The 24,941-nt window shown below is 41.7% G+C and overlaps 1 protein-coding gene across 2 annotated transcripts in view; it reads right to left on the bottom strand.

Moving 5' to 3' along the window:
• The window catches only part of CDK13 (cyclin dependent kinase 13), a 116,260-nt gene extending 102,659 nt beyond the window's left edge, over nucleotides 1-13,601 (bottom strand). For both annotated transcript variants that reach the window (XM_057550568.1, XM_057550569.1), the window contains exon 1: nucleotides 12,383-13,601. In XM_057550568.1, coding sequence (XP_057406551.1) covers nucleotides 12,383-13,599 — 1,217 coding nt within the window. In that variant the 5' untranslated portion in view covers nucleotides 13,600-13,601. The remainder of the gene's footprint in view (nucleotides 1-12,382) is intronic.
• Nucleotides 13,602-24,941: the final 11,340 nt, after the last annotated feature.

Raw genomic sequence — 24,941 nt, 5'->3', positions numbered from 1 at the left:
CGCGATGAAGAGTGGCCCCCGCTTGCCGCAACTAGAGAGAGCCCTCGCGCAGAAACGAAGACCCAACACAGCCAAAAAATATATATATATATATATAAAAAATTTAAAACTTTTGTGCTTAATAGACATCAACAAAGTGATACAACAGGAGAAAATATTTGCAAATCAAGTATCTGTGCCATAATTTATTTATCTGCCCCCCTATTCAGAGTACTTAGGTTGTTTCCAGTTCTCGTTATTAGGTAGGAATTACTCATTCCATTTTACAAGTAGAAAGACTAGGGCTCAAAAAGGATAAGTAAATAAATTGCTTGATATTGCTCTGCTACAAAAGCACCAGAGTTAGCGCCTAAATTCACATCTGTATTATTTTTAAGTCTTTGCTTTTTCCTTTATACTGTATCTCTACCCAGCCAACCCAAGGCACAAGATCTGCCAACCACACAGTAGTCTTTTGGTTGTTCTGTTGACCGCTGCCCTAGGAATTCTTTTTTCTTCTTCTTCTTTTGGGTCCATAAACAATGTCTCAAAAGCTAAGTGACTTGTCCAAAGTTACACTGCTACAATAGCCCAAGCGGTTGCCAACAAGTTACTTGCGGAAGACTCCATTTCATTGTACTAAATTAAAGTTGACTCTCCCAAACACAAGAGTTTGTCTCTCTAGGAGAAGGAGAAATGTTGCAAGTCATATTAAGGGACTTGGATCCAGAATATATAAAGAACTCTTAAGATTTAACAATAAGAAGGCAACCAGCTTTTAAAATAGGTAAAGGATCTGAATAAACATTTCCCCCCAAAAGATATACAAATGGCCAATAAACACATGAAAAAAATGCTCAACATTATTAGTCATTAGGGAAATGAAATCAAAAGCACAATAAGATAGCACTTTAAACATAAAGATGTCTATGATTAAAAAAAAACAACTACTGTCAAGGATGTGGAAAAACTGGAACTCTAACATACTGCTGGTTGGAATATAAAAATTGATGCTGCCACTCTGAAAAATATTTTGGCAGTTTCTTAAAATGTTAAACATAAGCTTACCATATGACTCAGAAATTCCACTCTTAGGTATATACTCAAGAGAAATAGAAACATATCTCCATGCAAAAACTGTACACAAGTGTTCAAAGGAGCATTATTCATAACAGACCAAAGTGTAAACAACCCAAGTATCCATCAACTGATGGTAAAATATGGTATATCCATATAATGGAACACTACTTTGCTAAAAATGGAATGAAGTACTGATACATGCTACAACATATATGAACCTTAGAAACATTAAGTTTAATGAAAAAAGTCAGTCACAGAAGACCATAAACTGTATGATTCCATTTATATGAAATGTCCAGAAAAGGCAAGACCATAGAAACAAGAAAGTAGATTGGCGGTTGTCAGAGACTTGGGGAGGTGGGAATGCAGAGTGACTACCACCGAGTTTCTTTCAGGTTTGATTAAAATGTTCTAAAATTAGTGGCAATGGTTGCACAACTCTGTGAATACACTAAAGACCACTGATTGTACTATTTAAAATAAAAGTAAATTGTACAGTTATTTTAAAAACTAGAAAAAGTAAATAACATAACACTGAAATGTTTCATGTTTATTCTGAAGGTGTATTTCCTTTCCTTTATGTTCCTAATGCAACACTGAAAGTTAAAAAAAAAAAAAAAAAAAGACAGATGGCTGACTTTCTGCAGATTTGCTCAGGCAAACAAGTTCTAATCCACTGAGCATAACCCTGTCTTCATGTTTCACTGAATCATGTCTTGAGACGTGTTTTTGAAGAGAGAAAAAGGAAAGATGGTGAGAATAACACAGGAAGGGCTTAATACTTGATTTGCATGAAGGCACATACTTTTGATTAGTCTAACTCTAGTCATCATGAATTTATTCACAAGCCAATATTAGACCCTGTTAATAGCAAAATTTATTGTAGTTCTATACACTAGCCATGGACAATCAAAATTAAATTACAAAAACAATTCGCATTATAACAGCCTTAAAAAAAAATACCTAGGAATTTAACAAAAGTAGTTCAAGGATTGTACCCTGAAACATTTTTTAAAAATTGAAAAGATTAAGGAAAATCTAAATAAATGGAAAGACATTCCATTTTCATGTATTAGATGGCAACATTATTAAGATAGGAATACTCTCAAATTAATCTCCGGATTCAATGCAATCCCTGTGAAATTTTTTAAATTCTGAGGTGCTGGATATTTTATTATCCAAATCAATTTAATATTATTTGTCACGTATCTATCACCTATAGATACAACAGGTGGCAGGTGCTTAAGAGACACTAAGATTAAAAAAGAAACTTATGGAACTTAAAATCCAGTGGCTGGGGCTTCCCCGGTGGCGCAGTGGTTAAGAATCTGCCTGCTAATTCAGGGGACACGGGTTCGAGCCCTGGTCCGGGAAGATCCCACATGCCGCGGAGCAATGAAGCCCGTGCGCCACAACTACTGAGCCGCACTCTAGAGCCCACGAGCCACAACTACAGACCCCACGCGCCACATCTACTGAAGCCCATGTGCTCTAGAGCCCGCGCACCACAACAAAGAGTAGCCCCCGCTCGCCACAACTAGAGAAAGCCCACGCGCAGCGACAAAGACCCAAAACAGCCAAAAATAATAAATAAATAAAAATAAATAAATTTTTTTAAAAATCCAGTGGCTGAAGCAAAAACAAATTATTACGGAAACTCTCGTCAAACTACGCAAGCCAGAAGTGAAATAAGTCAGAGTACCCAGGGGGAAAATACATATATACAGAATTCTATACCTAGCAAAAATATCTTTCACGATGGAGGCTTTTTCAGACAGACAAAACAGCAGACCTGCACTAAAAGAAACGTTCAAAGCCATCCCTCTGGCCAGAGAAAAATATTATATTAAAATCTGGATCTACACAAAGGAAAGAGAAATGTTTGAAAAGGTATATATAAAGGTAGGTAAATGACTTTTCTCATTTTAAATTTCATGTCTATACGTAACATACGTAAGTTATACATATGTAGAAATAAAACATATGACAAGAACAGTACAAAAGACAAGAAGAAAATGGAGGTATGCTCTTGTAATGTTATATTATACATGAAGATAGACTGTGATAAATTAAAGATGTATATTACAAAACTAAGGATGTATAAGTGCAGGGAACTATTTTCAATATCTCATAATAACCTATAATGAAAAAGTATATATAAATTACTGAATCACTTCGCTGTACACCAGAAACACAACACTGAAAATCAACTACACTTCAATTAAAAAAAAAAAAAAATTTAAAAAAAACCCAAGGAGAAAAAAACCTGTGAACATGAGTTAGGCAAAGTTTGAGGGCACAGGCGATGACAAAGAACACAAATCATAAAAGAAAAAATTGCCAAATGAGATTTCATGAAAATTTAAAACTTCTGCTTTTGAAATTACTGTTAAGGAAAGGTGAGCCAGTGGCTCACCTTTGCAAAACATGTATCTGATACAGAGTTTGTATCCAAAATATGTACAGAACTCAATGAGACAAACAACCCAATTCATAAAGAATATGGACAAAACATTTTAAGACACTTCTCAAAAGACACGAAGAGCAAATAAGCATACAGAAAGATGCTCAACATTATTAGTTATTAGGGAATTGCAAATAAAACCACAATGATATACCACTATACCTCTACTAGAACAGCTAAAATCAAAGACTGACAAAAACTGAAGTCTAGTGGCGCAGTGGTTGAGAGTCCGCCTGCCGGTGCGGGGGACGCGGGTTCGAGCCCTGGTCTGGGAGGATCCCACATGCCGTGGATCAACTGGGCCCGTGAGCCACAATTGCTGAGCCTGCGCGTCTGGAGCCTGTGCTCCGCAACAAGAGAGGCCGCGATGGTGAGAGGCCAACGCACCGCGATGAAGAGTGGCCCCCGCTTGCCACAACTGGAGAAAGCCCTCGCACAGAAACGAAGACCCAACACAGTCAAAAATAAATTAATTAATTTAAAAAAAAAAACTGAAGTCTCAGTGAGAATGTGAAGCAACTGGAATGCTCATACACGGTGACTAGAACGCAAAATGGTACAGCCACTTTGGAAAACAGGCTGGCATTTTCTTATAAAGTCAAACATTCACTTAACCATACAACACAGTAGTCCCACCCCTAATTTGCTCACAAATAATAAAAACAAAAGATCTATATTCAAATGTTCACAGCAGCTTTGTTCATAACAGCTCAAAACTGGAAACAACTCAATTGTTTATCAACTGGGTAATGGGATAAGCAAATTGCAGTATATTCATAAATGGAATATGACTCAGCAATAAAAAGGAACAAACCACTCGAACATGCAACAACATCAGTGAATCTCAAAAGCGGGTTAAGTGAAAGGCAGACAACAAAGATTACATACCATATAATTCCATTTATATGACATCAAGAAAGGTAAAACTAATGTGACAGAAAGTAAATTAGTGGTTGCCAAGGACCACAGGTAAGAGTAGGGGACGGACTGCAAAGAGGCACAGGGAACTTTTGGGGGCAATAGAAATGTTCCAGTTATCATGATTGTGGTGATTCATCAAACCCATTTAATTGTACACTTAAAACTGGTGAACTGTACTATAGGTAAAGTTATACCTCAATAAAACTAGTTTTTAAAATGAATGAAAGAAACTTGTCCAATATACAGGGGTGGGGTTGGAGAACTCTAATTAATCCAAACCTGGATATAATAAGTATTCATAAAAGTGATCTTGGGGCAATAAGCATTAAGAGAAATCACTTTGGGATGAGATTAATGAAGGCTTCGTAGATGACACATGAACTATGGTTGCAAAATGGACAAGTAGGATTGGCCAATTGAGGGCAGGGCATAAACTAACGTACCGGGGGCTTACAACTCCATGTTTTTAAAATGGTAAGGAGTCCAGTTTGTATTGTCATCAACACATACAGTGAGAAATAAGGTTATTTTGGGTCAGTCTATGGTGGAGAATCTTAAATGCCCAGTTCAAGAATTTGACTCTGTAAACATATTTTACAGAAAAATGACAGAATCAAAGTGGTATTTTGAGATTAATTTGAATGCAGAAAACAGGAAGGGCTCAAAGAGGAAAAGCCCAAATGCAATCAGAATCAACAATAAGGATGTAAGCTACAGAGTTTCGAACTAAATGAGAGTAGACCAGGGCTCCCCTGGTGGCACAGTGGTTAAGAATCCACCTGTCAATGTAGGGGACACAGGTTCGAGCCCTGGTCCAGGAAGATTCACATGCCATGGAGCAACTAAGCCCATGCGCCACAACTACTGAACCTGTGCTCTAGAGCCTGTGAGCCACAACTACTGAGCCCACATGCCACAACTACTGAAGCCCACGTGCCTAGAGCCCGTGCTCTGCAATAAGAGAAGCCACTGCAACGAGAAGCCCACACACCGCAACGAAGAGTAGCCCCTGCTCTCCGCAACTAGAGAAAGCCTGCACACAGCAATGAAGACCCAACGCAGCCAAAAATAATTAATTAATTAATTTAAAAAAAAAAAGAGTAGACCAAAGACCATTACAGAAGGACAAATTAGAACAAGCAATTCAGTAGAACTCAGGAGGGAAAGGAGATAAGTATTACTAAGGTTTTGGCACTGGATGCTTGGGAGAAACTACTGCCATTTAAAACATGTGCGCACACACACACAAATCAAAAAGTTCTTAAAACTAGACGTTACATAAACAAGGTTAAAAGACTCACAAAAATACTAATACCACAAAAAACACTTAATATCTCTAATACAAAGAGCTCTTAGAAAAACATCAAACAAAATAATGAATCAAGAAATTAGAACATCCAACATACAGATGAAAAGAAAGGCAGCCTTATTAGATATTAAAGAAACACAAATGAAAAAAAATAACGAGACATCTGACAACTCCAAGTGATGGTGGGACTGAAGAAACAGGCATTCTCACACTGTTGGGAAATATAAATTGGTAAAAGCCTTCTAAAAGGGTAATATGACAGTGTATCAGAATTATAAACCTGTAAACCATTTTTGACCCCAGCAATTTTATCCCTAGGAAATCCAATCTAGAGGAGATAATGGGCAAATGCACACAAAAATTCTGCGACAGATGCATAAACATAGAAAAAAACAAAAAATAAAAAAAATAAGAATCTAGCAAAATGGACTTGGCCAAAGAAGTTATGGTATATCCATACAGCAGAATACTAGGAGCCAATATAAAGACTATACTATGGAGTACAGGATACAAAATAGCATTGTAGTATGTTATGTAAAATCTTATGTCCTTATGCATATACGCATAGAAGTCTAGAAGAATGTTCATCAAAATGTCATGAGGGTGATCATCTCAGGTAGCTGGATTCAAAGGGACTTTTAATCTCATACTTTTCTGTACTAACAAAATTTCTACCATGAGCCTCTATTATTCTTTGTAGATATGTGAAAAATAATGCAGAGCAATATCAGAAAAAGAAATGACTCCAATAGAAGTGAAATAATTAATTTAATGGTGGATAAATTAAGTTTGAAGTGTCAATAAAAATACCTCAGTGAAAGTATCCCTATGCAACTGAAAATGCAAAAAACGGAAAAGAAACAGAAAATGGGCATGCAGCCCATTAACTACTTTCATTTTCAGTTCCTCTCACCACCTTTTTCATTTCCATTTTATGCAAATTCCAGTTTTTAACCTAGACTTTAATCTTCTCACCTACATTTATTTTCCAAATATATTAAGAACACTAGATTCTACCATAATTTGCATGTGCAGAAATTCAAGGAACAAAATCACTGTGAATAAGTAATACTTTTCTTAATACTTTTGCTTCCAACACCCATTTTAAAGTTTACAGATATCTACATATGAAACAAAGCCAAACAAAAACAAAAATAACAACAAAAACTTAAGTGATATTCATAGAAAACATACAGAATAAGAGAAAAGATTTAAATGACCGTAAATATGAATATTAAGCAACATTAATTTTCAGCTGGTTTTTCAAAAATAACTATTAATTTTTCAGAGTCAGGAAATAATAGCTTGACATACAGTCTACTCAGAAAATTTTCACCAAGAAAAACAGATCATTTATTATGATCATACAACAGAGTGCAAATATAAATACTAAGTCTTAATTTATCCTTTTTTTTTTTTTTGGCAGCGCTGGGCAGGCAGCATGTGGGATCTTACTTCCCGGACCAGGGATGGAACCCGTGCCCCCTGCATTGGAAATGCAGAGTCTTAACCACTGGACTGCCAGGGAAGTCCCTGAATTTATTCTATTCACACTAAAAGTGACTCCCAGCATCCTTGACTCATTCCAGTAAAGCATAAGCTAGAAGGGGGAGGTTCTTAAATTTTCTCCTTATAAATCAAAACAATTACTTCCGCCATCCTAGAGCATACGTAAACCAAAACAGCAAGTAAATTTAGAGATACAACTGGCATTTATGCAAAAGCTGGTTTGCATTAATCTGTGTACAAAAATATTCAAATTAATTCAACCACTAATAAATACACTTTGGAATTTGTCCTCTAGGAGCTTACAATCTAGTAGGGAAAACACAAATTTTTAAAAGCTCTACAGCAAAGATAAAACAAAGTGCCGTAGGGGTATAAGAAAAGGAATTAACTTTTTCTGGATGAATGGAGTAAAGGTCTCAAGATGGTGGAATTTGAGCTGGGTTTTGAACGCAAAGCTGGAGGCAGAGAAGAGGAAAAAAGGCATTTCAAGCTAAAAGATCAGCAAAAGGAAAAATGTAGAGAAATAAAAGTGCCTCTAAAAATAGAACTCTGATAGAATGGGACCAGATCATAAAAGGCATTACATGACAATGCATTAGAAAATTTGGACTTAACTAATGGAAGTGATACAATCTAACCAAAATTTTCAGCAAACTCTCCTGAATAAAGAATGAATTGGGAAGAAAAGAATAACAGGAAGTCTGATTACAAATGAGGGCTTGAACTAAGGTACTGGAAATGGAATAAATATTAGTGTTAGAACAAAAATGTGATAGAGAATGAGTAGATGTAAATGTCAGGCAAGGTTGGGTCAGAGAAGCAGCAAAACACAAGCCCATCTTGGGAATGAAAGGATTACAGTTTGGAGACTTAAGACAGTTCACCTAAATTCCCATTCCTTCTGAGTGTTTCTGCATTTATCCAACTATCCTGTATTTTTAACACTTTTGAAAAGCATTTTAAGAATTCATCTAAGGATATTCATGACTTATTTCCAGTAAGTACATATCAAATCAGTATTTTATGAGTAATAGCTTTTTAAAAATTCTGGAATGTCTTCATTTCATATATTTTTGAGCACTAGTTTTTAGGACAAAACACTAAATAATCCACAAAAGATACCGCGTATCATATGCAAGTGAATACTAATAAATTCATTTAAATTTCCATCTAGGGTATGCCCATCTTTAGATTCTCAGAGTCTCAATATTATTCCATAACAGAGGCTTCTGCTGCTTCTTGGTGGAAGAGAACTTCCACATTTCAGAGAGAGAATCAATTATATATAACAATTTATTATTGTACTGATTGTAACTGGTCTGACTTGAGTGACTTCAGACCAAGACATTCCATTGCAAAACAACCCTCAATAACTATTATTAGTGTCTTCAAAAAATGTTTTTAGCCTCCTATTCATAAAACCTACAAATTAAAAGACAAAATGAGCTGAAAGAGCCTTTAGAAGAATTTGGTTTTTTTAATCTTCAAAATGCTGCAAAGATGGCCAGGAAACAGAAATTAACACATAAATATCCAAACAGGGGGTGAATTTTAGCAAAACAGATCATTAAGTGAGGTGGTCTGCTCCCTTGAACCCCATGTGTGGTTCAATACAGCACAATATCAAGAGCTTGTACTTCAGAATCAGCCCAGGGTTTGAATCCAAGCTGACCTTGGAACAAATCACTTAACTTTTTAGAGCTTCCGTTTCCCAATCTATCAACAGGAATGTTCCAACCACAACATGGGTTTTGGAGGTGAATATACATTAAGTATTTGTCAATGCCTGGCATTCAGTAAAACCTAAATGTCAGTACCACTGCCTCTCATTCTGAACAGCCCCTCTCTTCAGTCCACCTGCACATTTATTATAAGGCCAATCAGCAGAATTATATGACTTCTCACACCCCAACAGTCAAGTAGCAAAGAAAATATGGTAACCCGGTTACACAGGGGAAAAAGGAAAGCTAAGAAGGGACTTGATGAAGAGCATGAGCAGCAGAGGGCTGAAGATTCAGATGGTGGCAAAGAGCAGGTTGTGAAGTAGAAGTCCACAGAATAGAGAGGATTTATTCTAGGAACTAACACAGAGAAAATCTTCATTCCATGGTCTCAATACCATTTTGAATGTGCATGCATTTCCTTAAAAATATCTACAGTGACAATTCATTCATATACAAGCTCCATGTGGGCTGGAAAAAGACCACTCTGCTATTTCCTATAGCAAAACACACAGTCTCTATTAAATCCTTACATATCCAGGCCCACAATATTTCACATGCTCAATAAACGCCATCATCCCTTCCTTTACCCATTCAGCAATTATTAAGAGTCTACTTGTGCCAGATACTACACTGACCACTAGGAATACAACGGTCAGCAAGACAGGATAATTGCCTTCATGGAGCTCGCAATCCAAGAGTCTATTCGTTAAACAACATGGGCCACCTATCACCATGACTTAAACAAAACTTTTTGCATTAAGTTGGACAAGATAGTTCAATTAATTATTCTAAAACAGTAATAACACATTTGTTATATTTAAAAATCAAGTTCTTCAATCAACTATGTTAACTATAAATTCTGGGCCCCATACTTTAAGCAGGACATTTGACAAACTAGGTATGATATAATGTGAAATCAAAAACTGTATGAAAAATGAGTTTTTTGACCCAGAGAAGAAAAGACTCAGAAGACAAAACAACTGTCTTTACATTTTGAAGAGGCAGCATACAGGTTTGCTCTGAACTATTCCAAAAAGTTAAACCTGAAGCAATGAGTAGAAGTTACGTGGAGGCAGATTTCTGTTTCAATATGAAGAATTCTAGCATTTCAAGCTATTCAATAAAAATTCCACCATGTTACATTTCTGTAATAGTCTATAATATTTCTACACTTTCCAAAACACAAATCTTCTTTTTTCCCTTTAAAAAAAAATCAGCTTTATTGAGATGTAATTTAAGTACAGCAAAATTCACCAATTTTAAGTGTACATAAAACACAAATTTTCATTTAATCCTTGGAATAATAAAAAAAAAACAAGTATTTCGCGGTTACAGTTTAGGAAACTGAGTCTCCCAGGGTGTTGCTAAGGCACTGGGCAAACCAGCCAGTCCCAAATCTAATGGAATAAGCTGTCTCAAAGTAACATCTTCCCACCTCTAGATGTATACAGGCACACAACCAAAACGCTGGATGTCAGGAATGTTGGCCAAAATATTCTAAAGCTTCTTCCAAATCCAACCACTTAGAAACACTGGTGGTCAATACAGACACCAGTAAAAGATTCAGTAACGAATGGTCCTCTAGAACGCAAGCCTCATGAGGGCAAGGACCTTGTCTCTCTTCATTGCTATACTCCAGTCCTTAAAACAGTATCTGACATATAATACGTGCTCAATAAATATTTGCTAAATACAAATAATCCCAAATGCACATACCACTGCTCTGAAATAAATATAAAATACACAGCACTATCAGATAATAAAGGACCTCACTGAAGTATCCAGCAACTAAAAGGCCTGATAAACACAAAATCCATTCTTAAAATTGCATCATACACTTAAAATTGCTATCTAAAGCACTGAAACTTTGACCTACTCCGTCAAAAACAAATTCATCTGCAAAAAATGCAAGCCTTTTGGCAAACCTATTTTAATTAAAGTAAAATATAAACTCATACAAAACACAGAAGCTAGATATGGTGAAATGAGTTTTCAATGTTGATAGTCTTTGCTTAAGGCATCAACTAGCATTGAAAGTGTGCTTGAACCCTGCAAGAATGAAGAGATTTATACAGCTGTTTTGGTTTAAAGACAAACACACACAGATCTCCACTAGCATCACATCTTTACACTTACTAGGCTGACGCTTCAAAGAGATCTAATTTTACTGGTACACATGTACTGAGATTCAACATAACCGTGCTTAGAGGTACTCAGCAGCTGCTTGGCAGTACTGAAAAGTAAAACCAATAGGAAAAAACAACGGATGCAAACAATTCGTAATACTCTAAACTATAAGGCCTAGAATTTCTAGACATCTAAAAATTTAAGAACCTGCAGTATCCTCAGGAGTTACTTTTAATTCATTTTGCTTAACAGATAAATATATATCAATACACACACCGTTTTTGGAGAACAGCATTATATAACAGGCAAGGCATTAACAGCTATATTAAAGATTTACTCCAATTTCACTAAAGTATACCTTTCAAAGATATGTGAACAAAGATCCTGACACTTAAAGGTCTAGTTAACTTTAAAGTAAGTGTAAACAGTAATTTAAAATACTAGCAGATAGTGTGATAGTTTAAGAAACATCCAGTACTAAGCCATTCACTCGGTGGCTACACTGGATTACACCAACTAGCTTATGTTTATATTACGTTATTAGCAACTGGGTGTCACCACAAACCAACACAGAAACCACAATCTCATCATTTTTTTCTACTTCTTAAAATCATGACTTTGGAAGGTCAGGTGAAAAAAAAAACTATTCCACATCAGAATACCATAAAATGAGTTATCTTCCTTATCTTCCGAATTTAGAAGCGTAAGCTTTTTCACATATTGAAAGAATGAACTTGACAGAAAGGCTGCTTTTCCCACCGCTGTACTAATCATACGAAACATTTGCAACCCACATCTAACTCTGACATCAGCACCTGGCGCCGATTCTCCTTTACAAATGCTTACTCTCTAAGCTGCAATCCACTCCTAAGTCTCAGGCAACGAAACCTCTTCGGAGGGCTTTCAAAACTGTGACAAATCCCCCTCCAGGCTGACCCAAAGCAACTGAGCTGGAAAAGCAAACAGTTTAGTGAAACCCGTTTAACGGATTAACGCCAACACGTTTAAAACGGTGAACCCTTCCTCAGAACCCTTCCCCGCCAGAGCGAGGAGAAACTCTGCCGGACCTGTTGCTTTGTCCCCTCCGAAGCCCCCACAAGGTGCTCGGGGCGCGCGAAAACGCCCCTCCCCACCGGAAGCCCCGTGCCAGGTGAGGTTTTCTCGCCTCGCCGGCCGACTGGAATGCTGCAGCGCCCCATCGCCTCTTGCCCTGCCTCCGGGGCTCTGGCCGGCCCAGCCCCGAGACAGACACCGGGACGCCGGACTCACCTGATCACAGGGCTGTAGGGGCTCCGGGAACGGCGCCAGCTGCTGCTGCTGTATGGGCTGGGGGACACGTCGCCGCCCCGCTCGTAGGAGCTGTGGCGGCTGTAGCTGGGGGAGCGGCGGCGGCTGTAAGGGCTCGGGGAGCGGGCCAGACGCCGCGAGTAGGGGCTGCTGCCGCCTCCCGCCGGGCTGGGGGACTTGCGGCTCCGCAGGCTCTGCGAGGCCCTGTGGGACACCGGGCTGTCGTCCCGGCCTCCCAGCGGGCTCAGGGACCGCTGCCGCCGCCTGTAGGCCTTGGGCTCGGTCTTGTCCTCCCGGTAGGCCTTGGGCGGCTCCTTGTAGGCCGACGGCGGCTCCTTGGACGACTTAGTCCGGCTCCGGTGGGCCTTCGGGTCTCGGTCCTTGCGGCTGCTACTGCTGCTAGACGTGGCCGAGGCGCTTTTCCGGCGGCCGCCACTGCTGCTGCTGCTGCCGCTTTTGGCGGCCTCGGCCCGCTCCTCGCCGCCGTGGCCGTGGCGGCTGCGGGACTTGGAGGCCTCGCCGCCGCCGCCGCGCTGCCCGTCCCGCCGCCGGTGCTCGCGGTGGCGCTCCTTGCTGCGGCCGCTGCTGCTGCGGCGGTCCCGGCGGGGCCTGCGCTCCGACCCCTCCCCGCGCCGCTGGGTGCCGGAGGAGGAGGCCGGACTCCCGCCGCTGCCCCCCGTTCCCCCGGCAGCCGTCGCCGCCGTTGCCGCGCTGGCCCCCCCCAGCAGCAGCCCCTGCTCGGACTGGGAGCTTACATCCTCGTACTCCACCAGCGGGGTCACACCCCCGCCGCTACTAGCACCGCCACCGCCGTCCTGCTGCGGCTGGGGCAGCGAGAAGACCCGACGCTTCTCCGCCTCCTGCCCGGCGCGGGGCCCGCGGCGCCGCTTCTGCCGCCCTCCTGCGCGCCTCTTGCCTCTCGCCAGCCGCTTGACCTCCAGAGGGGGGCCCGGGCTGAAGCAAGAGGAGGAGGCCGCGGCGGCGGCGGCTGCGGCGGCGGCCGTGCCGGGAGCAGCCAGGAAGAGCAGAGGCGGCGGGGGCGGCGGCGGTTGCAGGAGCTGCGGCTGCAGGAGCGGCAACAGCAGCGGCGGCTGCTGAGGGGACAGGAATCGCCTCCGCTTGCGGCGTTCCTCCAACTTCTTCTCCGCCCAGCTCAAGCCCCCGCCTCCCCCCAGCGCCGTGTCCGAGCTGCTCGGCATCGCCTAGAGCCCGCCGCAGAGCGCGGCGCGGGTGCGGCCTCCTGCCGGGTCAGATCCTGGCCATCTCCCACGCCGGAAACGGGAACGGCGGCGGCGGTGGCGGAGGGACACCGAGCACCAGGGCCGGCCGGGAGACGCGCCACGATAATCCGGGTCGGGACTCGGGTCCCTGGGTTCCAGGTCACAGTGGGGTACGCAGCGGCCTCCGGGCCCGAGGGAAGCAGGGAATCCGGGCGGATGAGCTCCCAATCGTGCTCGTCTTTCTAGTCTCGGCAGCAAAAACACCAGATGCGCCGGGCGCTGACCTGCGGGGGAGTCCGGAGTCCTCCAAGTGCCCCCGGGGGTGGGGGAGAGCGACCTCGGCCGCGCTCTCGGCTCGGGCAGCGCAACGCGGAAGTACCACCTTCGTCTCCGCTTCACTCCATCGGGCCCTGACGTTGGGTGCGAGTTCAGGGGAGGGGAGTGGGCGAGACAACAACACGCCTCCGTCGCCTCCTTCTCCTCGTCGACGTTGTCCTCCTCTGGTGGCGGCGACACACGGCGGGAGCCTCAGAAGTGGCCTGGGCCTGACAACAACTCCCGGCCTAGGGCCTCGCGCACTCTGCGGCCCGCAGGGACGGGCGGCGGGGCGGGGCGGGGCGAGGCGGGGGCGACCGGGCTGCGGCTCACGGTTGGGGCAGCGAGTGTGCGGGGCTGGGCGGGGGGCTGTTTCCGGGGAGATGGGGCGGGGGGGGCGTTTCTGAGTCTGTGGGGGTGGGTATGGGCCCTGACTTTCTTCTTCCTTCGCCGCCGCGAGCAGAGGTGGCGGTGCTGCCCCTTTCCTCCGCTCCCCCCCTCCACGAGGAGGCTCCTGGTGTGCGCGGCCGGCCGAGCTCGCTCCTCCCCTTCCCTCTCCGCTCCTCGTCAGGAGGAGGGAGGGAGATGGGAGTTGCTGGTTGGGCCCTAACCTCCACAACCCCTCCTTCTAGCCTCGCTCTTTCGGCCTTTCCCCTCTTCGGCCCTGACGCAAGGCCGGGGGCGCGCACGCACGTCGCGCTCCGAGAAAGCCCAAGGTGAGTGGTGTCGGGGCAAAGGAGGCGGGAACAAAGTTGCCGCGCACGGGCGTGCTCGCTCCCGCCAAGCGACGGCCGTCTGGCCCGGAAGTGGGGGACGTAGAGACGGCTCCACTTCCGATGGGGGTGGGACTCTGTGAAGAAGAGTTAAAGAAAGGAGAGGATTCGTGCGCCGCCCACTGCTGGCGCTGGAGACTCTCGGAGCGATGGCACGCCGGTCGTGCTTGTTGCTTGCGTCCAGCGCGCAGCAGCGGCTCTGGATCTTCGCAGGGGCCGCACCGCCTGCCTGTTGACAGGTCACGGCGAGAGCAAGAATCTGAAGACTCAGGAATAATGCCGTTAATGACCTTCTGGGCTGGGTAATCACCCCGTCGTCTCCCGTCAGCCAAGCCCGGAGGGAGGTTGGAACAGCTGCGAGAGAGGAAGAGAGGGCACCCTGGAAGAGAGGGCGGAGATGGCGTTAGCTTAAACTATTTCTTGTACACCCAAGTTCCAGGCCCCATCTTGACCTAAAAACACAGTTGGAAATCCCAATCTGGCGCTTCCATAACACTGAAGTTTAAAAAAAAAAAACAAAAACAGTCAATACGAGGAATAATGAAACGTCGAAAGGAACTCCTGGAAACCCCAGAATTTTTACCGGCGGCCTTGAAGTCAAAACATCTTGCTCAAATGAGAGCTGCCCTTTTGGCACTTCTCCCTCTTTCACCTTAACTATCCAAACCTGTGGGGCTGCAAAGCATAACCATTCGGTGACCTCACGTCTCATTTCTTGCATTACTAGGTTAGCCTTTCAGTTACAGACTGGGCACTTGGGACAATTATCATAGATTAAAACTTAAATGGCTTATTGGTTTGGGGTTTTTTTAAAATTTTAATTGGATTATAGTTGATTTACAATGTTGTGTTTCAGGTGTACGCGAAGTGAATCAGTTATACATATGCATATACCCACTCTTTTTTAGATTCCTTTCCCACATAGGCCATTACAGAGTATTGAGTAGAGTTCCCTGTGCTACACAGCAGGTCCTTATTAGTGGCTTATGGGGTTTTAATATGGTTGCAAAGAGAAGCTGAGCAATGCATTCAATGGCTACATGTAGTCACCCGTTTTCAAGTTTATTTGTTCAGTGCATCAGTTGGTTCTTAGTTCTTAAACACTTGGTAGCCATCCATCATGCATGCCTTAGTGTAAATAATTTTAATTGACTTGACATCCACTAACACTCTCAGTCTGGACTCACCTAAGCTAAAATGAGACTTCACTGAAAGAACACGAAGGGTGTTTGCTGAAGAATAAAGGAGGAGGCAAAGGAGTAGGTAACCTTGAAGGCAGTTCATTTCCCAGGAGGATAGGCCCCGGTTGGGCCACACAGTGGGACCTGCCACGCAGCCAGAAGGATGTGATAAGTGCACTGGGAAACTGAATAGAAAAGTAAGGGACAAGGTGCCTAAAAACGTTTCTCCTTGGCAGTATTGCTTCCTGAAGTTCCTACAGCCTAAACCAGTTAGCGAGTGGCTTTTTCCAAAAAAATACGATCAACCTGCCCCATCATCCTACTTTGAAAAGCCAGGAGTAACAGAACAAGGAGGGCAAAATGGATTTATCTAGCAGTTCGTCACACGTGACCAACTCCAGGTAAGAATATCATCTTCTATCTTATACTTGCAAAGAAAACGTGTTCCAAAGTAAATGGGTAGCTTCCAGTTCAGGTTGCAGACAGAAAACATGTACTAAAATATTTTTAGTGGGGTTCTGCCACCCCATATGTTTCTGCAAAGAATCTGGGGGGGGGTGGGATGGGGAAAAGAGGAAGAAGTGAAGCATTTTGAACTCCCCAAAGATAGCTGCCCCCTATGCATTGAAATGCTAATGATTAACAGGGTTCAAACTCCAAAAAATGAGAAAGACCTTTAAATTAGAAGTCATCTGTTTCTATAAGTTTGTCTACTTATCTTCATGTAAAGAGACTTGAAGTTGCCACTTGGGACTGTGTTTTAGTATTTTACTGTTTGTGTGTTATGACATACTGTCTACTGGTTTAAGAGAGAGAGAGAGAAGGAGGTGGTAGGTTTTTTGCTTTCTTTGTTTAATGGGTCATATCATACCTAATCAACTGTTCTTAAAGTGTGGCCTGAGACTAACACTTTTTCAGTGAATCATGCAGTCAAAGCTATTTTCATAGTAAGGCATGATTTGTCTTTATCATTCTTATTTTTTCACAAATGCACCATGGAGTTTTCCAGAGGCAACATGACATGGGATGACATTATTCTCATGGCTAATGGAATGTGTGCTGTGTGTTCATATGTTTTCTAGAATGTTCTAAGGTATTAAGTTTCTGAAATGTGTAAACATTTGGAATATCTGCCTAACTCAGTGACCCGATATTTTCCAACTGGCTAATGGATGAAGTTACAAAATCATGAGTAAAAGATTCATTCAAAATGCAGGACAGACTGATGTGTTTTAATGTAACCGTACAAAAAGTTCATCAATCTGATCTCAGATTCCACTTTATAACTAACCTTTAAGAAGCTACTGTGGGGACTTCCCTGGGGGCACAGTGGTTAAGAATCCACCTGCCAATGCAGGGGACACGGGTTCGAGCCCTGCTCCGGGAAGATCCCACATGCCGCACAGCAACTAAGCCCGTGCGCCACAACTACTGAGCCTGCGCTCTAGAGCCCGCGTGCCACAACTATTGAATCCTGCACACCTAGAGCCCGTGCTCCACAACAAGAGAAGCCACCACAATGAGCAGCCGGCACACCGCAACGAAGAGTAGCCCCCGTACGCTGCAGCTAGACGAAGCCCGCACGCAGCAACGAAGACCCAACGCAGCCAAAACTGAATAAATTAAATAAATAAATTAAGAAGCTACTGTGGAGTTTTGGTGTAGTATCAAAGAATAACCACAATTATCTGGAAAAGCTATTAAAATACTCCCTCGCTTTTCCAACAACATATCTTGTTCATACATTTCCACCAAAATAACATATTGCAACAAATTGCATAAAAAGGCTGATATGAGGGCTTCCCTGGTGGCGCAGTGGTTGAGAATCTGCCTGCCAATGCAGGGGACACGGGTTCGAGCCCTGGTCTGGGAAGATCCCACATGCCGCGGAGCAACTAGGCCCGTGAGCCACAATTACTGAGCCTGCGCGTCTGGAGCCTGTGCTCCGCAACAAGAGAGGCCATGATAGTGAGAGGCCCGCGCACCGCAATGAAGAGGGGCCCCCGCTTGCCGCAACTAGAGAAAGCCCTCGCATAGAAACGAACACCCAACACAGCCATAAATAAATAAATAAATAAATAAAAATTAAAAAAAAAAAGGCTGATATGAGAATCAGTTTCAGTCCTACTAAACCAGTCGAAAGGAGATCTGTAGAAAGGTAAAACATTAATCCTCTAATATTTTTGTTTTGTAAAGATAGTTTCATTTAAATGTGTTAGTTGTGTTAATATATGATGAAGTTATTGTTATTTTGAATGACTTTCTTTTTCTTTTTGGTGCCGTGCTGCACAGCTTGCAGGATCCTAGTTCCCGGACCAGGGATCGAACCCAGGCCCTCGGCAGTGAAAGTGCAGAGTCCTAACCACTGGACTGCCAGGGAATTCCCTAAATGAATATTTTTAAATTGTCTCCTTTTTTTTTTTTTTTTTATCATAAAGGCTCATGGTGAGGTTTTTTTTTTTTTTTTAAGATTTATTTATTGATTCATTCATTCATTGATTGCTATGTTAGGTCTTCGTTTCTGTGCGAGGGCTTTCTCTAGTTGCGGCAAGTGGGGGCCACTCTTCATCACGGTGCGCGGGCCTCTCATTATCGCGGCCTCTCTTGTTGCGGAGCACAGGCTCCAGACGCGCAGGCTCAGTAATTGTGGCTCACGGGCCTAGTTGCTCCGCGGCATGTGGGATCTTCCCAGACCATGGCTCGAACCCGTGTCCCCTGCATTAGCAGGCAGATTCTCAACCACTGCGCCACCAGGGAAGCCCCAATTGTCTCCATTTTTATTTCTAATATCAACAGATATAACTCATATAAACAAAAGCTCTTTTGTGGTCCTCAGAAATTTTTTGAAGTGTAAAAGGATCTTCAGACCAAAACCTTTGAGAAATGCCATACAAAATCATTAAAATTCCAGTGCTTCTGTTCATGCTTCTAGTGGTACAAACAGTTCACAGATGGGTCATGCACTATCATTCCAGAATCTTCCTTATAACTAGGAGTTTCTGCAGTGTCTTTCAGCATTGCTTCTCCTTTAGAGAAGTTGGTTGTTTGAGTTTTTATTAGGTTTTTCTCAGTCTTAAAAAAGTTTAAGCTCTCCTTACTTCAGCCCATTATTCTTTATCATAAGGAAGAATATCAAGCATATTATTGTTAAAAGAGAGAAAAGCAAAGGAAAAACAATGGAACTTTTCAATTTAATTATAAAAACAAGTAGTGACCAGTATTTATGTGCACTTACTATGTGTCAGACTCTGTGCTAGGTGCTTTATATTTATCTTCTCATTTAATCCTCTCAACAGTGCCTAAAAATAGGGTGACCATAGTCCTCAGTTTGCCTGGGGTGGTCCTGGTTTATGCCATTTGTTCAAGCATAATTATTAATAATATCCCCCTGCCAGCACATAAGTTTCCCAGTTTGGACATAAATTATCTGATCACCCTCCCTGTAAAAATTACTCTCCACAGTTTACAAATTAGGAAACTGAGGCATAGAGAGATTGAGTGTCTTGCCCAAAGTACACTGCTAGTAAATGTGGGTGTGGGATCCTAGCCCAGGTCTGTCTAGCTTTGTAGTTCAGCCTTTTAAAGAATTACAAACTGTTTCACAGTGATATCAATGCTCCTGAGATTTATGTCGACCCCAACTATAGTAATATATTCCAGAATAAAAGAAAGTAGAACACAAAAATTTATGATAAAATTTTAAGTTCAGTTTCAGTTGTAAAACACTGATGTGTTAGATGTGCTGTTCTGACACTCATCTTTTACAGTTCAGAGGCGCACACTTGATATCAACAGTTTGCAGAAAACCAATGCTGCTTCTGTGTTGGGGCTTGTGGGGGAGTGCAGTTCTTGCTGGTTCAGTAAAGCTGAAGGATGCCCATTTATAAAACAGGAAAGGTGGACCGAACTGTTAGAGGCCTTCCTAATAGGGATTCTCCCTGATCATAAGTAACAGAACGCGAGTTTCGTTGGGTGTATAAATGTGCTTAGCTTAAAACTACATCTCCCAGCACTCTGTGCAGATGAAGGACCTGACCATGCTATGCAGACCTGGCCAACGAAATGTAAGTAGAAGTTGTTGGATGACGCTTCTGGGAATGCTTTCTTAAAGTGGAAGGCCAATTTAGCTGACCTTGCCTTTTACTTTTCTTTACATCTGGAACTCAAATGCAATACTGGAGTTTGAGCAGCCATCTTGTGACTACAAAGGAACAAGCACATGTTAAGGATGGCTAGGTGAAGGGAAGAGAGAAGGACCTGGCTCTCTGAGGACATTGTGGATCTACCAAATCAACCCTGGACTGAAAAAGACATATAAAACTGGTAACACGTTTAAGCCACTGTTTTTTTCCATTTTTATTATAGATAAACTAAATTCCTAGCTATTGCAGTATGACCCCATGCTCCCATCCCACTTCAGTGGTAGATATCATTAATGAGAGCATTCTTTCCTGCTCATCCTAAATATAGCCTCAGAATCTGTCTCAACATAAGTGTCTAAAACCCACACTGCAGCAGATCAGCCACATCATCCAGCAGCTCAGGCTTGAGAAGGACATGGTCCAGGTATGGTTCTGCAACTGTCACCAGAAGGGCAAACGATCACACAAGTGAATATTCGCACTGAGAGGATTTTGAGGCTATTGGGCAGTCTCCTTTCTCAGGGAAACCAGTACCCTCTCCTCTGGCCCCAGGGCCCTATTTTGTCACCCCAGGCTGTAGGGACCCTCACTTCACTACGCTGTACTCCTCAGTCTCTTTCCATGAGAGTGAAGCCTTTCCCTCTGTGTCTGTCACGACTCTGGGCTTTCCCATGCCTTCAAACCGAGGAATGGGGGCCAAAGGAAAGGGAAGAGCTAGGGGAAAACCTTGGGGTTTCTACCAGGGCTTTGGGAATTAAGTTCTTTATTCACTAAGAAAAGAATTGGCATCAGAGAAGGTGTGAGGACAGGGAGTTTGGAGGAGGTGGTTGGAGGGAAGTTGAAGTTCAGGGATGCTCCTGATTATAATCCCCATGTCATTCATCACTTTGTTCTTAAATAAAGAAGCCTGGGACATAGACACACACACAGAGCAATATATTCCAGAATAAAAGAAAATATAACAAAATTTGCAATAAAAACTTAAGATCAATTTCACTAGTAAAACTGAAGCGATGTGTCACTCCTGTGCTCATTTTTCACACAGTTTCAGAAGCCTACTACCTCTGAGTCAGAAATGATACCAGTAATGAAATTATTTTTCAGGCTTGTCCTAGAGCAATTTTTGTCATTATTTGGGGAATTGCTTGGTCCAAAAGCTCAGGATTCACACCCTGGCACGAAACTACATGTCTTAGTTATGTTATATTGTTATGCCTTGTTATAGAGACAAATCAATACATTGAATTATGTCAAGATTTAAAGGGTACATAATTTATTGGAATCAATATTTTGTTAATGTTTAATCTCATAAGAATATTTATGTACTCTAAGGAGATAGTTATTCAGGAATATTTGGAAGTTCGACTACAGATTAAGAATACTTTAAATTTCTAATTACGTCAACTAACAGATTTGATAGAGAAAGGATAAACAAGCAAACAATTCATTTATGTTGTGTTAAAAGTTCTCATTAATAAGGTCATTATAGCCTTAAAATACACTATTGGAGATATAGGTCAAAGGAAATAATTTCTATCAGAACTTTTTAACTGACAATGTGAATCTTATTTTGTGTTCAGAGCATTGCAATAAAATTATTAGAATCAGCATTTAATAATTGAGTCACCCTTATATTTATGGTCAGATGATTTTTAACAAGGGTGCCAAGACAATTTGATGGGGAAGAATTGTCTATTCAACACATGGTTGTGGTGAAGGAGATTGTTGTTGATAGGTGTAAACAACAACTGCCCAGCCCCCTCCTCATTTCCATTTTCCCCATTATCACAATATAAATAATAGCAAAGAAAAAAAAATGGTGCTAGGCCAGCTCGACAGCCACATGCAAATGAATGAAGTTGGACCCCAACCTCATACAATATACAAAAATTAGCTCAAAATGGATCACAGGCCTAATATAAGAGCTAAAACTATAAAACTCTGAGAAGTTAAACATAGAAATAAATATTTGCAACCTTGGGTTACACAAAACCTTCTCAGATGAGACACCAAAAGCACAAATGACAAAAGGAAAAATGATAAATTGGACTTATCAAAATTAAAAACCTTGTGCTGCTTCAAATGACACCATCAAGAAAATGAAAAAGACAGTGCATAAATCTTTACAAATTATTTATGTGGTAAGGGATTTGCATGTAGAATATATAAAGAACTCCCGCAACTCCACAATGGAAGGATAAATAACCCAATTTTAAAATGGTTAAAAGATCTGAATATACATTTCTCCAAAGAAGACATACAAATGGCCAAAAAGGAAAGATGAAAAGATGCTCAGTATTATTAGCCATTAGGGAAATTCAGATAAAAACCACAATGAGATACCACTTTACACACCAGGATGGCTATAGTCAATAGACAAGTTTTGTCAAAGATGCGGAGAAAATGGAACCCTCATACATCGCTGGTGGGAATGTAAACGTGATACAACCACTTTGGAAAACAGTTTGGCAGTTCCTCAAAATGTTGGACACAGAATTATGCTATGACCCAGCAAATTCAATCCTAGCTATGTACCCACAAGATATGTAACCATATCTCCATGAAAAAGCTTGTATACAAATGTTAACAGCATAATTCATAATAGCCCAAAAGTGGAAACAACCTAAATGTCCATTAGCAGATGAATGGATAAACAAAATGTGACATATCCTTACAATATAGTATTTTTTTTCAGCAATAAAAAGGAATGAATTTCTGATACATGCTATAGCATGGAGGACCTTTGAAAACATTATGCTAAGGGAAATAAGCCTTAGTTTCTGTCTTTTAATCATCACCTGAGGTACAAAGTACACAGTATTATTCCCATTTAATAGTTGAGGAAAGTAAAGCTCAAGGAGATTGAGTTGTCTACAGCCACATAAACAATAATGTGAAACTTGAATTTTCAACCCCAAAACATACCCTACACACAAATAAAAACACTTTTTAAAAAGTGTTTCTTGATCTATATCCACACAATCCCCTCTTTTTCCTTTATCATGTCCTTAGTGACCACATAAATGCTATCCATCTTTCCTTTTCCCTTTCTGTATTGGTGCCTGGCCTTCTTCCCAGTGTGCTGGGCATAGCTAAAAATTTCCAGTGGAAATCAAGGGGTTTTAGAACTGGAAAGAATCTTTAAAATTTAAGTTCACCCCCCCCCCCAACTCACTTTATTGATGGAAACTGAGATTTACACAAATCAAATGTCCTGTCTAAGGTCCGGAAGCTATTTTGTAAAAGAAGCCTTGTTTATTTTGTCTCCCATCCAGTACTCTTTACATTTGACTCATGGTTTTCAAACTCACTGGCGATACTCAAAGACATTCCAAGGAGTACATAGGCTGGGAAAGTTTTGAGGAAATCCGTTTTCGAATGATCAACTTCCATACTTCTAAAATTGATCTGCCTGAGAATGTTCTTGCAGTCAAGGTATCTTGCTGGTTCTCTCTCCCACTTTATAAAACAAAGACGGAATTCTCATTCTCTAATCTTAATGGCACATTGCCCAGAAGTGTAAGAACAAAGACAAACCAAGGCGCAATTGAAACATTGTGTCTGGGAAAGACTTGTTTAATCAAGACAACCTGCCTCGTAGCAATAAGTAATATTCCTCTCTGAACACATAGAATAGCTTTACTTTTTTTTTTTTTTTTTTTTTTTTGCCAGGCGCCATGTGGCTGGTGGGATCTCAGTTCCTCCACCAGGTATCGAACCCAAGCCACAGCAGTGGAACCCCAAAATCCTAACTACTAGGCCACCAGGGAACTCCTTTAACTTTACTAATATTTTAAAATGATTAGTCAAAACATGAAATATATTTGCTGTTTTAATCAATTGTATATTACTGATAATTGAAATTATGACTCAATCTAGAAGAAAAATTTTAACACTCATCAGTTTTCACTTACATTTTTTTCTTATGGCAGGGTGTATGATAAGGTGATCAGTAAAAGACTTTAAAGCAAAAAAAGTATGTTAGTATATTACATTAGGATAAAAGTATGTGAGAGAAGTGGAATGGAAAAGAGAACAATGTAAAATTCTGGCTGTTGAAGATTAGATATAGTTTTTCTAAAAGAATGATAGTCGGTATCAAACAGCCATCGTTTGAGTCTTTTGGATACACACAGGAGTGATATAAGAATCTTAAATGTCAACATAAAAAGGTGCAAAGGTATATATAGGCTTATCAAATCATTTTAGGAAGTATAAGCAAAAAAACCTGAAGGCCACTGTCATAGGCAATCCTTTGTAGAATATGACTCATAGTAAGTCCATTGCCATTATAGAAAAAAATTCTCAACAAACCTGTCTGCTAATTTTTAACTCAATATTATCATTTCCACACATAGAGGAAAGCACATTATCATTGTTCTTAAAAAAAAAAAGATTTTTAAAGGCATGAAATAGAGATTTTTGTTCCTACTCCTACACTTTGCAACCTTTTATTTTTTTACACAATTTCTCCAGGCACCCAGGCACCAGGCTCGTGTATACTGAGGCTTCTGCTTAGAACTCTTCAGTTGCTCCCAACTGCTTCTAGGAGAAAGCGCTAACGCCAGCAGGGGGCTCACATCACTCTGCATGATCCGAGTCCCACTTACGGCTCCAGACTCCTCTTTCTCTCTCTGCTCAAACTCTGCACTTCAGTCATCTGGAACTTCTTTTCAGTTCTTTGAAGGTCCTGTTCGTCTCTCAACACTGGGCCTTCACACGGGCTGCTCCCTCTGTGTGGAATACTCAACCCACCTCCTACCTCCTAACTACGTGTAATTTTTACATATTCGAATGTCAGGTTTAGGTACCACTTGAAGCTTTCTCCGACCGCCCCCACCACTACCATCACTAAGGTTGGATTAAATGTTCCTCTTTTGTGTTCCTGATGAATAATGTCCTTCCCCGTC

The sequence above is a fragment of the Balaenoptera acutorostrata genome, chromosome 7 (assembly GCF_949987535.1).
Source record: "Balaenoptera acutorostrata chromosome 7, mBalAcu1.1, whole genome shotgun sequence".
NCBI classification, from domain to species: Eukaryota; Metazoa; Chordata; class Mammalia; order Artiodactyla; family Balaenopteridae; genus Balaenoptera; species Balaenoptera acutorostrata.
This window is presented reverse-complemented; position numbering and strand designations above follow the sequence as displayed.